Genomic DNA, 12,395 nt, shown 5'->3' with positions numbered 1-12,395 from the left:
ATTTTTATTCCTTTTTTTTTCCTCTCGGTAAGTTTTTAGCCATTGTTTCTTAAAAAAGCTCTTTATTACTAATGTTTTTCTTCTCCTTTGGGACTAACAAAATATATATTGCTTTGATTGATGGTGTCTAAGTTCTTTCGGCTTTATTCAGTTTTCGTTGGTTTTTTTTTTTTTTCATTTTTCTCATCTGCCTTGAATTTTGAAAGTTGTTTTCAAATGTGCTGATTGTCCCCTCTTTGTTTTGCTTGAAGTCTTGAAGAGTCTAATTTGGCTTCAATTTAGCTATTGTATTTAGTTCCAGAAATAGTGTTGGTTCTTTATAGTTGCAGTTTTTTTACTTGCCTTGTGATTTTCTATTTGGAGTCGGCATTTGAATGCCCAGCTACCTCTCCAGTCTTTGAGTCCTCTCTCATCCTATGAGGAAGTCCTGCATTGTGGAGTTCTAGCTAAAGCATCTGGAGACTCTGCCAGCTTTTGAGGGGAAGTGTCTGCTGGCTGGTGCAGGCAGCCTCCTAAGTGAACAGGTTTTGTTGTGTCTGCATGGATCATAGATCCCTTGGGTTTCTCTGTTCTGCAACCTCTTGCTCCTGCTGAAGTAAGCCATGAGACTGGAGCTCCGCCAGGTGTCTGCCTCTGCTATTACACTTCTGGTGCTTGACCACATCCTGCGGTTGGCTTTGTTTGCGTGGCCTTGAGTCTGGCACCCTGTGTCTGTCAGTATTTGGGTTTATATAAGCAGCATTCAGGTCTTGGATTAATATTCCTTCTACCTTGTCATTTAGAGGTACAGTCCATGTCTTTCCTTGCCATGGAGAAGTTGTGAGGTTTTTCTCCCAATCGTGCCTTGCTGGTTGGGGAGGTTGGATCCTGGATTTCAGTGTGGTTTGGTGCTCCCTGGTATGCAGCAGCCACCTAAAGGGTTGTAAATTGGTGTGTATTTTGTTAAATTTTTTTCTGGTTGCATATAATCTTTACACAATTTCTTTGTGATGTGGTTTGTTTTAGAGAAGCCTTGGGTAAGAAAACTTACTTGTATAGTGATTATGTTTTCAACTTGTATGGCAATAGTTTTATAGTTGGACTTGTAGATTTACCTTCATGGTAGAAAGTTACTCACCTTGAATTCTATAGCATATGTTATTTTCTAGCACTTTCCTAGAGATTTTAGTAGTTTCAGTTTTCTGTTTTGAGGATCCATTTTAAAATCAGTGTGTATTGTTATGGTTTTTCCTATAAATTGCTACATCTTAAAAGAAATGTAATAGAAATTTGGAGTTTAGTGTTGTAAAAAATACCATTCATGCCTTAAGCTTCTGAGTAAGGAAAAACACCATTATTTCTGTCCATCATCAACCACTGGCAGAAACAGCATACAAACCTTCTGAAACTCATGAGATGTTTTTCCTTTTCCCAAAGTTACTTTTGGCTGACTCCTAGTAGTATAGTGTTAAGTATCATAAACTTAATAAATGAAAGACTGTGTAAGAATATAGTTTAAGACCTCATAGAATTATTTGTAATCATTGTGAAACATGTAATTTTATATAAAGATAGTGATATTTGGAAATTATCATAAATATTTGCATTTCCTTGGGGTTGGTAAGTTCCAAGTTTTGGCTTGACTATTCAGAAGTCATGTGTTTTGAATGATAGCAAATAAAGTGATATTTAAAATAACATGAAATGTGTGCTTATGTCTAGAAACTGAACTGATGTTGCAGACTAATTGACCAAATTATATCTTCTATCATGTCTTCTATTTCTTTTTTAGTAATGTTCAAGGGCCTATGAAAATACCTCAATTCTTACTGTTTGAATTATTTTTTGGAAAAAATAAGCCACCATAATACCCTTGTTTAGGGGGGCATCCATTTGGCAGCACTGTCCAGAAGGATTGTTGCTCTCTGCGGCCGTTAGAAACGGGCAAATCTTGATCTCAGAAGTTTGTTCTGAGATCCTCCTCTGTTGTATGATGGCTTGAATTGGGGTCACTGAACTCTGCTTCTGTGGAAGTGGTGTGTAAACTAGAGTTGTAAGCTGTCTCAGAATCGGGACTCTCAGAGCTGGAACTGACATGATCTGGAGATGAGGAAAATTCAAGGATTGAGAACATAGCCTTTTCGGTGTGTGTTGGATGTTCTATGTAGGCTGTTTTTGTCCACCCTTTACTAGACTTGGTTAATGATGTGGTATCTCCATTTGAAGGATTTTGGGACCACTGAAGACAGCCAGGTTCAATTGTGATTCCATATGCCTGACTTTCCTTAGAAAGTTTTGAGGCTTGCTTAATGAACTTGGAAACTTACAGAACTGGGAAGTGTTTATGCTTCTGAATCGAGTAAATGCAGACTGCTCTAGTGCTCTTGGTGACTGGGTATTCACCAGGGCTCAGGAAGAACTGCAGAACCAGGTTGCTGGGCAGTGCCCCTTTGTTCTGTAGGGCTTAAGACTCACTGAGTCTGAAATAGGTCTTGCCATTTAAAAAGAAAAGAAAAATCCCTGTCATGTGTCCGTACACATTTTAGCTTACCCCTTGTTAGGTTATTTAAATTTGATCTTTTGGTTAATTTTAGACTCTTTTTGATCAGAATAATGCTGCAAAGAAAGAAGACTCAGAAACTGCAAACAAAAATGATACTTCAAAGAAGCTGTCTGTTGAGAGAATTTATCAGAAGAAGACACAGCTTGAACATATTCTCCTTCGTCCTGACACATACATCGGGTCAGTGGAACCTTTGACACAGGTAAATTTTTTTTTTTTGCTAAAATTGACTGAAATTAGGATGTGTGCATATTTAATAAGGTCATTGTGAGACGATAAGTTCATGATTTCACCTCTGTATGATCATGATTAAAGTAGGTAGAAAAATCAAGGAAAAATAGAAATGTCTTCATTTTTGTCTCTAAAAGGGAAGTATCAGGAGAAAGTAGAGTAAAATGGTTCCATAAAAACTGTTTAAGTTCTAGTGGTTTACTTTAATGGTGTTATGTTCTAGAATATATGCAAATACAGTGACTTAATTAATCTTACAAAGTAAAGCATGTTTTTGGATTTTTTCTCTTGCAGTTAATGTGGGTATATGATGAAGATGTGGGCATGAATTGTAGAGAGGTGACCTTCGTGCCAGGTTTATACAAGATCTTTGATGAAATTTTGGGTGAGTGCTTACTCAGGATTTAGCATGTATATACTTTTTAACCTGTTAGCATTATCAAAGTTTCCTAGTGTTTATAAAGCCACAATTATAATAATGTGAATTTTAAAAGCTAATCTTTGCCTTTCATGTTGAATATGTTTCTTAGAAAATTTATCTGTAGCTCAATTTCTTTCCTATCTCTGTTTCATATCTTTGTGCTTCAGTTTGTCCATTTGTAAAATCAGTGTTTAGTAGTTGTAATGCCATAGTTGGTCTGTCAACCATGTCTGTAGCTGTCTGGGGTTTTCTGGCATCCCAGTTAGGTGGAGAGGGAGTGCTACACTCAGTTGCTGGAAGTGGAACATGTACATTTGTGTTTTGCACCAGCAAGTCAGATATTTCTGTTGGGCAGTAACCACTCTTCAAGTGATCTCTGTCCCTTCCAAGTCTGAGTGAAAGTGCAGTGTTGTATAATGCCTTATTGGGTACAGTGGGGTTGTGCATGGTTCTCTGAGCTGCTTGCTGGTCTTTGGGAAAAGGGAGGTAGTTTATATTTTCATTCTTGCTTCCCAACTATCCACCTGGTTTTCACAGTTCCAGATTAATTACACAGCATTTGTCACTAGCATATGTATATGAATGGAGTTCAGCTAGTACTCAGATTATCTCAGAGGAGTGCTTTATGAATGCAGAAATGCGTTAATTACCAGCTATAGTGCATAGGATTTAAAGTTTTGATTCTCGAGAAAATCTTTGTGTAATTAAAAAATGTTTCGTTGCAGTTCAGTCTAACCTGTAGAAATCACTTGTTTATTGAAGATATCAAAGGAAAGTATTATCTTGACCAGGTAGTCATATGCAAATGTTGCACATAGTTGTGTATGTGTATTTAGTTTTGCATCTTTCATTACAAATTAAGGCATTTATTTTTTGTAGTTAATGCGGCTGACAATAAACAGAGGGATAAGAATATGACCTGTATTAAAGTTTCAATTGACCCGTAAGTATATTTCAAATTTTTAAAAATCTGAAATAGTTTTATTCAAGTTGCCTTCAATTTAGGAATGTTTTGTCCCGTTGCTGGAGACCTTACTATCTTTACCTCTCCTTTCTCTGACATGTATAACCTCCCCCCAGTGGATTTCCCACTGGGAGCTCTTGGAGACCATTTTTTGCTGATGCTGTGAACATTATTTCAGCTCTGTATTATCCCTACTTTGGGATTCTGAGGATTATTATTAGTGTTGTTCCAGCTATATTCTGTACTTTTTTCATGACTGGCATTTGAACTTTTCCATTGTTTGTATTGTGACTTAAATTAGTTTTTTCTGACATTACAGAACATATACCAGGGGCTTACCCAAACTGATCACACTATGATGATTTTTGTGAGAAGGTGAAAGTTAAAAAAAAAAAGTTTTAACTAGGGACTATGGTTGTAAAAATTTTCCTTGTTCTTACTAATATGCCCCTGAAATTTTTGTGGGTTCTAATAGCTAATGGTCTAATTATAGCATATGATATGGCTTAGCTCTTGATTTTTTAAACTATATTTATTTGAAAAGCAGAGCAGGAGAGACAGACACATGTTTGATCTGCTGGCTCAGTGGTTTCAACAGCCAAAGCAGGGGTGGGCTAAAGGCAGGGAAAGCACAAACTCTATCATGACCTCTCACATGGGTGGCCGAAGCCCAAAGCCCTGGGGCAGTCCTCTGCTGCCTTCCAGCACACATTAGCAGGAAGCTGGTTGGAACTGCTGGCACTTGAGTAGGGAATCGCAATTGGTAGCTCAATGCAGCCCCCTTTACTTTCCCCAGTAGTATCACAAAAGGCATGGGAATAGGTTAGCAAGACTACCAGGCAGAGTTTGGACAACTCTTCAAAATTGGCAGTGTGGTAACCTGATCATCTCATGAGATTCTCCAATAAATCTAGTTTTTTCTCTCTTTTTTTTTTTAAGATGTATTTATTTTTATTGGAAAGTCAAATAGAAGGAGAGACAGAGAGGAAGATGTTCCATCTGCTGATTCACTCCCCATGTGGCCTCAATGGCCAGAGCTGAGTTGATTCGAAGCCAGGAACCCCAAACTTTCTCGAGGTCTCCCATACAGGTGCAGAGTCCCAAGGCTTTGGGCCAACCTTGACTGCTTTCCCAGGCCATAAGCAGGGAGCTGGATGGGAAGCAGTCCCGCCAGGACATGAACCAGCACCCACATGGGATCCCAGCATGTGCAAAGCGAAGACTTTAGCCACTAGGCTTCTGTGCAGGGCCCGATCCTAGTTTTTTTTTTATTATTACATTTTTAGAGCATTTTTTTTAAAGAGAATTGGATAGCAATGTTAAAGACTTAATGGAGAACTGAAGTCACGTACTGAACTTGGAAGTTGGGTAAAATTTGACCAGATAGGTCAGGAATTTAGCTCAGTAGTTGTGTCACTTGATGGACCAGCATTGCTTTGTAGTGGGATTAAGTCAGTACCTGCAAACTCAGTATTCCACAAGGACCATGATTTAAGGCACAGATGTTCCACCTGATCATTCTGACCCCATGTGAAGCTCCTGGCTCAGACTGACTCAGCCTTGGCCATGTGGCCTGTGGGGGACTGAACCAGTGGATGGAAGATCTGTCTCTCCCTCTGTCTCAACTCCGCCTTTCAAGTGAACAATAGCAACAAGAGCAGCCAACACCAAAGCTGCAGCTTGAGATGCCCACCGCCCATATCGTTGTCCCTGGCTTCAGGCCTTGGTTGTGTTCCGGATTCCAGCTTCCTGCTGATGCAGACCCTGGGAGACTGTAGACAGCATCTTGGTTGTTTGGGGTTGTCAGCCCATGGGGGAGACTCAGCTCGAGTCCCCAGCACCTGGCTCAGGTCTGGCCTCGTCTCACCCGTTTGGGGCACTTAGAGAATCATCTAGCGATGGAAGATTGCTCTCTTACTCTCTCTTCCCCCTCTTTTCCTTGCAAATAAATAAAAGAAATGAAAACAGACTGCAGTGAGGTGAAAGAAAAAACATTATAAGCCAAGAGCAGTGGAAACATAATTCAGAAATAAATGTGAACAAGTAATACAATTGAATTGAAGGAAACATAGCATGCACATTACGGAGTGGTGCCAGTTATTTTATATAAGCACAGGCTTTTTTGTTCATGCTAGAGTTTTAAGAAGGCATTTTGTGAAAATGTGTAACTGCTGTTAGAGCCAAAAAATGGTGTTGCAAAGGCTACATTCAATCCTTATGCAAAGTATTTAAATGTTCATAAGAAGATTGTTAAGATGTTATTAGTCTGTCTATGCTCACACTGACATTTAGGGTGATACTGATATAAAATGAAGCTAATTGGACTAGTTATTAAGGTTTGACTCATGATTTTAGAGAATGAGTATATATTATAATCGAAAATAGTGTGATTTTGAGCCTAGATGACTCGTAAGAAATTGCACTATTGGAAAGAATAAGAGAAAAAGTTCATCACTGATCTGGGAAGGGAAAGGAATGCTAAAAATTGATTGATCAATTGATCTTTATTATTTACATCTTGGATCTTTAGTTTTTCATGTTGGCTTTTATGAGTTAATAGTGTAATTCTAAGGACTTGAGAAGGCTAAATGTGGAGAATCACTGGGGCCTGGTGAGGTGGCCCTAGTGGCGAGGTGGCCCTAGTGGCGAGGTGGCCCTAGTGGTGAGGTGGCCCTAGTGGTGAGGTAGCCCTAGTGGCACGATGGCCCTAGTGGCGAGGTGGCCCTAGTGGTGAGGTGGCCCTAGTGGTGAGGTGGCCCTAGTGGCACGATGGCCCTAGTGGTGAGGTGGCCCTAGTGGTGAGGTGGCCCTAGTGGCACGATGGCCCTAGTGGCGAGGTGGCCCTAGTGGCGAGGTGGCCCTAGTGGCACGATGGCCCTAGTGGCACGATGGCCCTAGTGGCACGGTGGCCCTAGTGGTGAGGTGGCCCTAGTGGTGAGGTGGCCCTAGTGGCACAGTGGCCCTAGTGGCGAGGTGGCCCTAGTGGCGAGGTGGCCCTAGTGGCGAGGTAGCCCTAGTGGCGAGGTGGCCCTAGTGGCACGGTGGCCCTAGTGGTGAGGTAGCCCTAGTGGCACGGTGGCCCTAGTGGTGAGGTAGCCCTAGTGGTGATGTGGCCCTAGTGGCACGATAGCCCTAGTGGTGAGGTAGCCCTAGTGGCACGATAGCCCTAGTGGTGAGGTGGCCCTAGTGGTGAGGTGGCCCTAGTGGCACGATAGCCCTAGTGGTGAGGTGGCCCTAGTGGTGAGGTGGCCCTAGTGGTGAGGTGGCCCTAGTGGCACGGTGGCCCTAGTGGTGAGGTGGCCCTAGTGGCACGGTAGCCTAGAAACATTTGCATGCACTGGGATCTCATGTGGACGCTGGTTCATATCCTGGCTGCTCTACTCCCTTCCAGCTCCCAGCTTATGGCCTGGGAGGGTAGAGGATCATGTTCCAAAGCCTTGGGACCCTGAACCTGTGTGCAAAACCAGGAAGAAGCTCCTGGCTCCTGGCTTTGGATCAGCTCAGCTCCAGCCGTTGGGGCCATTTGGAAAGTAAACCAGCAGATGGAAGATCTCTCTCTCTCCTGTCTGTAAATATGATTTTCCAATTAAAATAAAAATAAATCTTAAAAAATGAACTAACTAAAATTGTGAAACGTTGGCAAAATTTAGTCCTCAAGAGTTAAGAAGCTGTTTCTGCAAATTTTTCTGAAGTGGATAAAAATCTAAAGTTAAACGTAATTAAACAATACAGGTAGATGAAATTTTTCATCTGGATTACTGCCATATTGAGTTACTGTTACCTGTAGGAGCCTCTGCTGTTTACAATTCAGGGTTCAAACTGACCCAAACTCTGAAAAACATAAATTAGATACTACTTACACATTTTAAAAGTATTTTATAACACTGTTTGACACAATACAAATAACTTTAAATACAGACTAAAAATGATAAACATCTCAGGCTATTTTCCGCTTTTCTTGCTGTATTGATGTGATAGATAGCAAAAAATTTAAAATTTGATTAATCCCAGACACTTGTTTCAATGTGAATATAGTTCCCAGAGGGTAGGTGTACTGGTGGTGTCAAGCAGGAAGAGCATACCTGATGCATTGGAAGGTTGTCACACTTGCCTCAACTGTGTGTGTATGAGTCTGTCTGCTGGTGGCAACAGGATATTAGCATCGGAATCTTCTTGCTCTTTCAGGACATTGCAAGAAATTTTTTAGAAATTTTGTAAAATAATAATTTTACACATCTTAATGATGTTGGAATTATGGCTCAGAAATACAAATATATGTACGCAGCAGGTGTTTTTTTTGACAAGTTAGTGTCTTCCAACTGTGATAAGGATTGATGTCTTGTTTATAATCACTTATGTTTATTCTGGTTTACTTAATATTTTGTGGAAACTCATGTGTCTTTAATTTTCAGCTTTAAATTCTTATTTGCTTACAGAGAATCTAACATTATCAGCATTTGGAATAATGGGAAAGGCATTCCAGTAGTTGAACACAAAGTAGAGAAAATGTATGTTCCTGCTTTAATTTTTGGACATCTCTTAACATCCAGTAACTATGATGATGATGAGAAAAAAGTTACAGGTAAAATGTGTTTTTGGTATGAGATAATCCTTTTCAGAATTAATATCTATAAAAATCTATCATGTGGCCTTTTAAAAATATTTATTTTAGGGGCAGGTTAGGCTTTTGCCAATAGTGTCAGCATTTTATATGGGCACTGGTTCAAGTCTTGGCTGCTCCACTTTCAATTTAGCTCACTGCTAATATGTCTAAGAAAACAGGGGGAAGGTGTTGCACATGTTTGGGCCCCTTCCCCCTGTGGGAGGCCTGGACCAAGCTCCTGGCTTCCGCTGGGACCAGTCCTGGTTGTTGTGGCCATTAGGGCAGTGAAATGGTAGATGGAAGATCTCTCTGTCTTCCTCTCTGCATAATTCTGATTTTCCAGTAAATGAATGAATAAATCTTTACATATACCTTTGGATCTTTGGAAAAAATTATTTTATTTGAAGGGCAGAGTTAGAGGATGAGAGTAAGATCTTCTGTCTGCTGGTTCTCTTCCCAAATGGCCACCACAGCCTGCTCTGGGACAGGAGCCAGGAGCCAGGAGCCGCTTCTAAGGCTCTCGTGTGGACAACAGGGGTCCAGACATTTGGGCAGATTCCGCTGCTTTATTAGGCACATTAACAAGGAACTGGGTCTAAAGTAAAGCAGTGGAGACTCCAAACCTTCACCCCTGTGGAATTCCGGTGCTACAGGCAGTAGCTTTGCCCACTAAGCTGTATCACTCATCTCCAAGCGATTTTTTTAAAAGTCTGATAATTCGGTAGTTTCTATGTTAGGGTTGCTGGAACACTGACAGTTTTAAGTTTTGATTTAGATGAGACTACTGTGTTTGTATTTGTTTATTATGATATAAACAGTTTGTTTTGATAGTGAATTACTTTTAAACTATGTTAGTCTACAGAACAGGATTGAAAATTTAGACTGTATGAGTAGCAAAGTGCTTTGACTCAACCTCATGTTTTCCTGCTTTTTTCCTTTCCTGCGTAAGTTGTTAGCGTCTTTTTAGCACTAAAGCTTTGTATGTGATGTGGATAGAGAAAAGTGACTTTGTTAGGAAGTTCAAATTTCATGCTCATATAGGTTTATTGTGGTGTAGAGGTTACCAAACTTAATATTTTTTGAAGTTGTGATGAAAGTATCAATTTACAAAATACTTGTATTATATTACTATACCTGTGCAATCTTAATTGTATTTCACTTTAAATGGAAAATCTAGGTATACTTAAAATATTTAGTTGATTAATATGTAGTAAGCAGATATGTTTTACAGCAGACTTGCTTTATGGTAGGTAAGTTAGAAAAGATTCTTAAACGATTTCACTAAAGCTTTCACTGTTATTTACAGGTGGTCGGAATGGTTATGGTGCAAAACTTTGTAATATTTTCAGTACAAAGTTCACAGTAGAAACAGCTTGCAAAGAATATAAACACAGTTTTAAGCAGGTAAAACTTTTAAAAACTGTTGTGTTGCGCTAATGGTCAATGGGTAAATTGCAGTTTTAACTGTCATGTCCTACCTGCCTTGTTTGTGAGCATGAAGTAGGCCTGCAGGATAGGGAGAAATCAGTGTCCGGGAGATCTTATAGAAGCTTGCTTTTCCATCATTCCTTTTAAAAATGCTTAAAAGCAGACTTCTTTAGCTCAGTGAAAGAAAGTATTATTAAAAATGTCCTAAACCCTTATACTCGGTTACATATATAAACTCCTATACTTAAGTACTCAAACTCTTCCTTGAATCATAAAACTCATTTTCAGAATTTTTTTACTTTATCTTTGCAGGTTCTTGAAAATAGTTGAAATTTTATGTGAGCTGAAGTAATTTTGTCAGAAAAAGCATCATGACTTAGTGTTTTGTAAAAATCTGTATAGCTTGTTACATTAGAAATTTATTTTACTGACAGTATAAGGTCAGCTTTAGAACTGGTTTGTTGTGAGGTTGGAAATGGATGTAGTTTTGGTAAATGGATGCATTTCATGAGCTGAGCCTTATACATTGTAGAGACATTATAGAAATATTTGAATTTTTTTTCTGTTAAAGACATGGATGAATAATATGATGAAGACTTCTGAAGCCAAAATTAAACATTTTGATGGTGAAGATTATACATGCGTAACATTCCAACCAGATCTAGCGAAATTTAAGATGGAAAAACTTGACAAGGATATTGTGGCTCTTATGACCAGAAGAGCGTATGATTTGGCTGGTTCATGTAAAGGGGTCAAGGTCATGTTTAATGGAAAGAAATTACCAGTAAGTTTCCTCTTAAACAGTTGATACCTTTTTGTTTGTAGATAAAGCAAATTCCAGCTGTATCCTAAATTTAATCTGACAATCTTTTTAACTGGTATGTTGATGATTCATATTTGAAATGAATATTTATACATTTGGATTTAAATCTACCATTTTGCTAACTGATCTGTTCATTGTATTCTTTGTTTCTTATCTATTTTGCCTTTTCTGGTTTTAAATGAATATTTTTACAGTTTTTTCTCCTGTACTATGTATCCTGTACTACATATCCTGTTACTAGATATGACAGTCTCCATTAAACAGCTATTATACATCCTCTTAAATGAAAAGCCACAAAACAAAATCAACATCAGGGAGAAAAATGAAATGAACAACACCATGAAGTTAAATAACATGCTACTAAATGCCTAACGTGTAGCTAAAGAGATGAAAATCAAGAGCCTTCTTGAAGAAAATGATGCTACTCTATGATCTATGAGTCATTGAATGATTTAATCAGAAGAAAGTGTTTTGAAGAGATGAAACTAACAGAAAACAACAAAATCCATGCAATATAGTTTCCGCTGATTTTTGTTGGTGAAGTGTGTCTCTTCTAGACAATAAATAGATGTTTTGTGTTTTAATCCAGTCTACTAACCTATGACGTTTGATTGAGCTTAAGCCATTTACATTCAGAGTTTAACATGTATGGATGGTACTTTGGTCCTGTCATTTAAGGAATGGGTTGTTCATTGGTTTAGTCTTCTGTTGTCATTTTACTGGGATGTTCTTCCCATTTGCCTTTGGTTTCATTGGGTGCTATTCCTCTTCTCTGTCAAGAGAACATCTTGAAGTATCATTTGTAGGGCAGGTTTGGAAGAGGCAAATTCTTTTAACTTTTCTTTACTGTGGAAGAATTTTATTTCATTTTCGAAGATAAAAGAAAGCTTTGCTGGATATGTTATCCTAGGCCGACAATTTTTTTCTTTTAGAATCTGGAATCTGTCACTCTATTCTCTTCTTGCCTGTAGAGTTTCCTGTGAGAGATCTCCTGTGAGCTTAAATTGCATTCCTTTATATGTCGATTGATCTTTTTCACGTGCACATTTAAGGATCTTTTTCTTATGTTCAATTGAAGAGAGTTTGATGACCACGTGTCTTGGTGAAGATCGCTTTTGATCAAGCCTGTTGGGAGTTCTGTACCCCTCCTGGATCTTGTTTCCCAATTCTTTCCCAATTCTTTCTCTAGATGAGGGAAATTTTCCTTTATTATTTCATTAAATACATTTGCAAACTCATCTTCTCTTTCTGCACCTTCTGGGACTCCCATAACTCTTATATTTGGCCTTTTAATAGTGTCTTTCAATTCTTGAATACTTTTTTTGGCCTGATCCATCTCTGCTTCCAGCTTTTTGTTTGTTTCCTCCTGATGACAGGAAATAT

At 38.9% G+C, this 12,395-nt stretch overlaps 1 protein-coding gene across 4 annotated transcripts in view; it reads left to right on the top strand.

Moving 5' to 3' along the window:
• Positions 1-12,395, top strand: part of TOP2B (DNA topoisomerase II beta) — a 62,858-nt gene that overhangs the window by 15,273 nt on the left and 35,190 nt on the right. For 2 of the 4 annotated variants that reach the window (XM_004588287.2, XM_058657244.1), the window contains exons 2-7: positions 2,589-2,744; positions 3,068-3,158; positions 4,074-4,137; positions 8,595-8,740; positions 10,068-10,165; positions 10,761-10,973. In XM_004588287.2, coding sequence (XP_004588344.2) covers positions 2,589-2,744; positions 3,068-3,158; positions 4,074-4,137; positions 8,595-8,740; positions 10,068-10,165; positions 10,761-10,973 — 768 coding nt within the window. Of the gene's footprint in view, positions 1-2,573; positions 2,745-3,067; positions 3,159-4,073; positions 4,138-8,594; positions 8,741-10,067; positions 10,166-10,760; positions 10,974-12,395 lie in introns of all 4 variants that reach the window. The other 2 variants (XM_058657243.1, XM_058657242.1) reach the window with 1 other exon arrangement.

Source organism: Ochotona princeps, chromosome 30 (assembly GCF_030435755.1).
Source record: "Ochotona princeps isolate mOchPri1 chromosome 30, mOchPri1.hap1, whole genome shotgun sequence".
NCBI classification, from domain to species: Eukaryota; Metazoa; Chordata; class Mammalia; order Lagomorpha; family Ochotonidae; genus Ochotona; species Ochotona princeps.
Note: the sequence above shows the minus strand (reverse complement) of the source record. Positions and strands in the feature narration are given on the sequence as shown.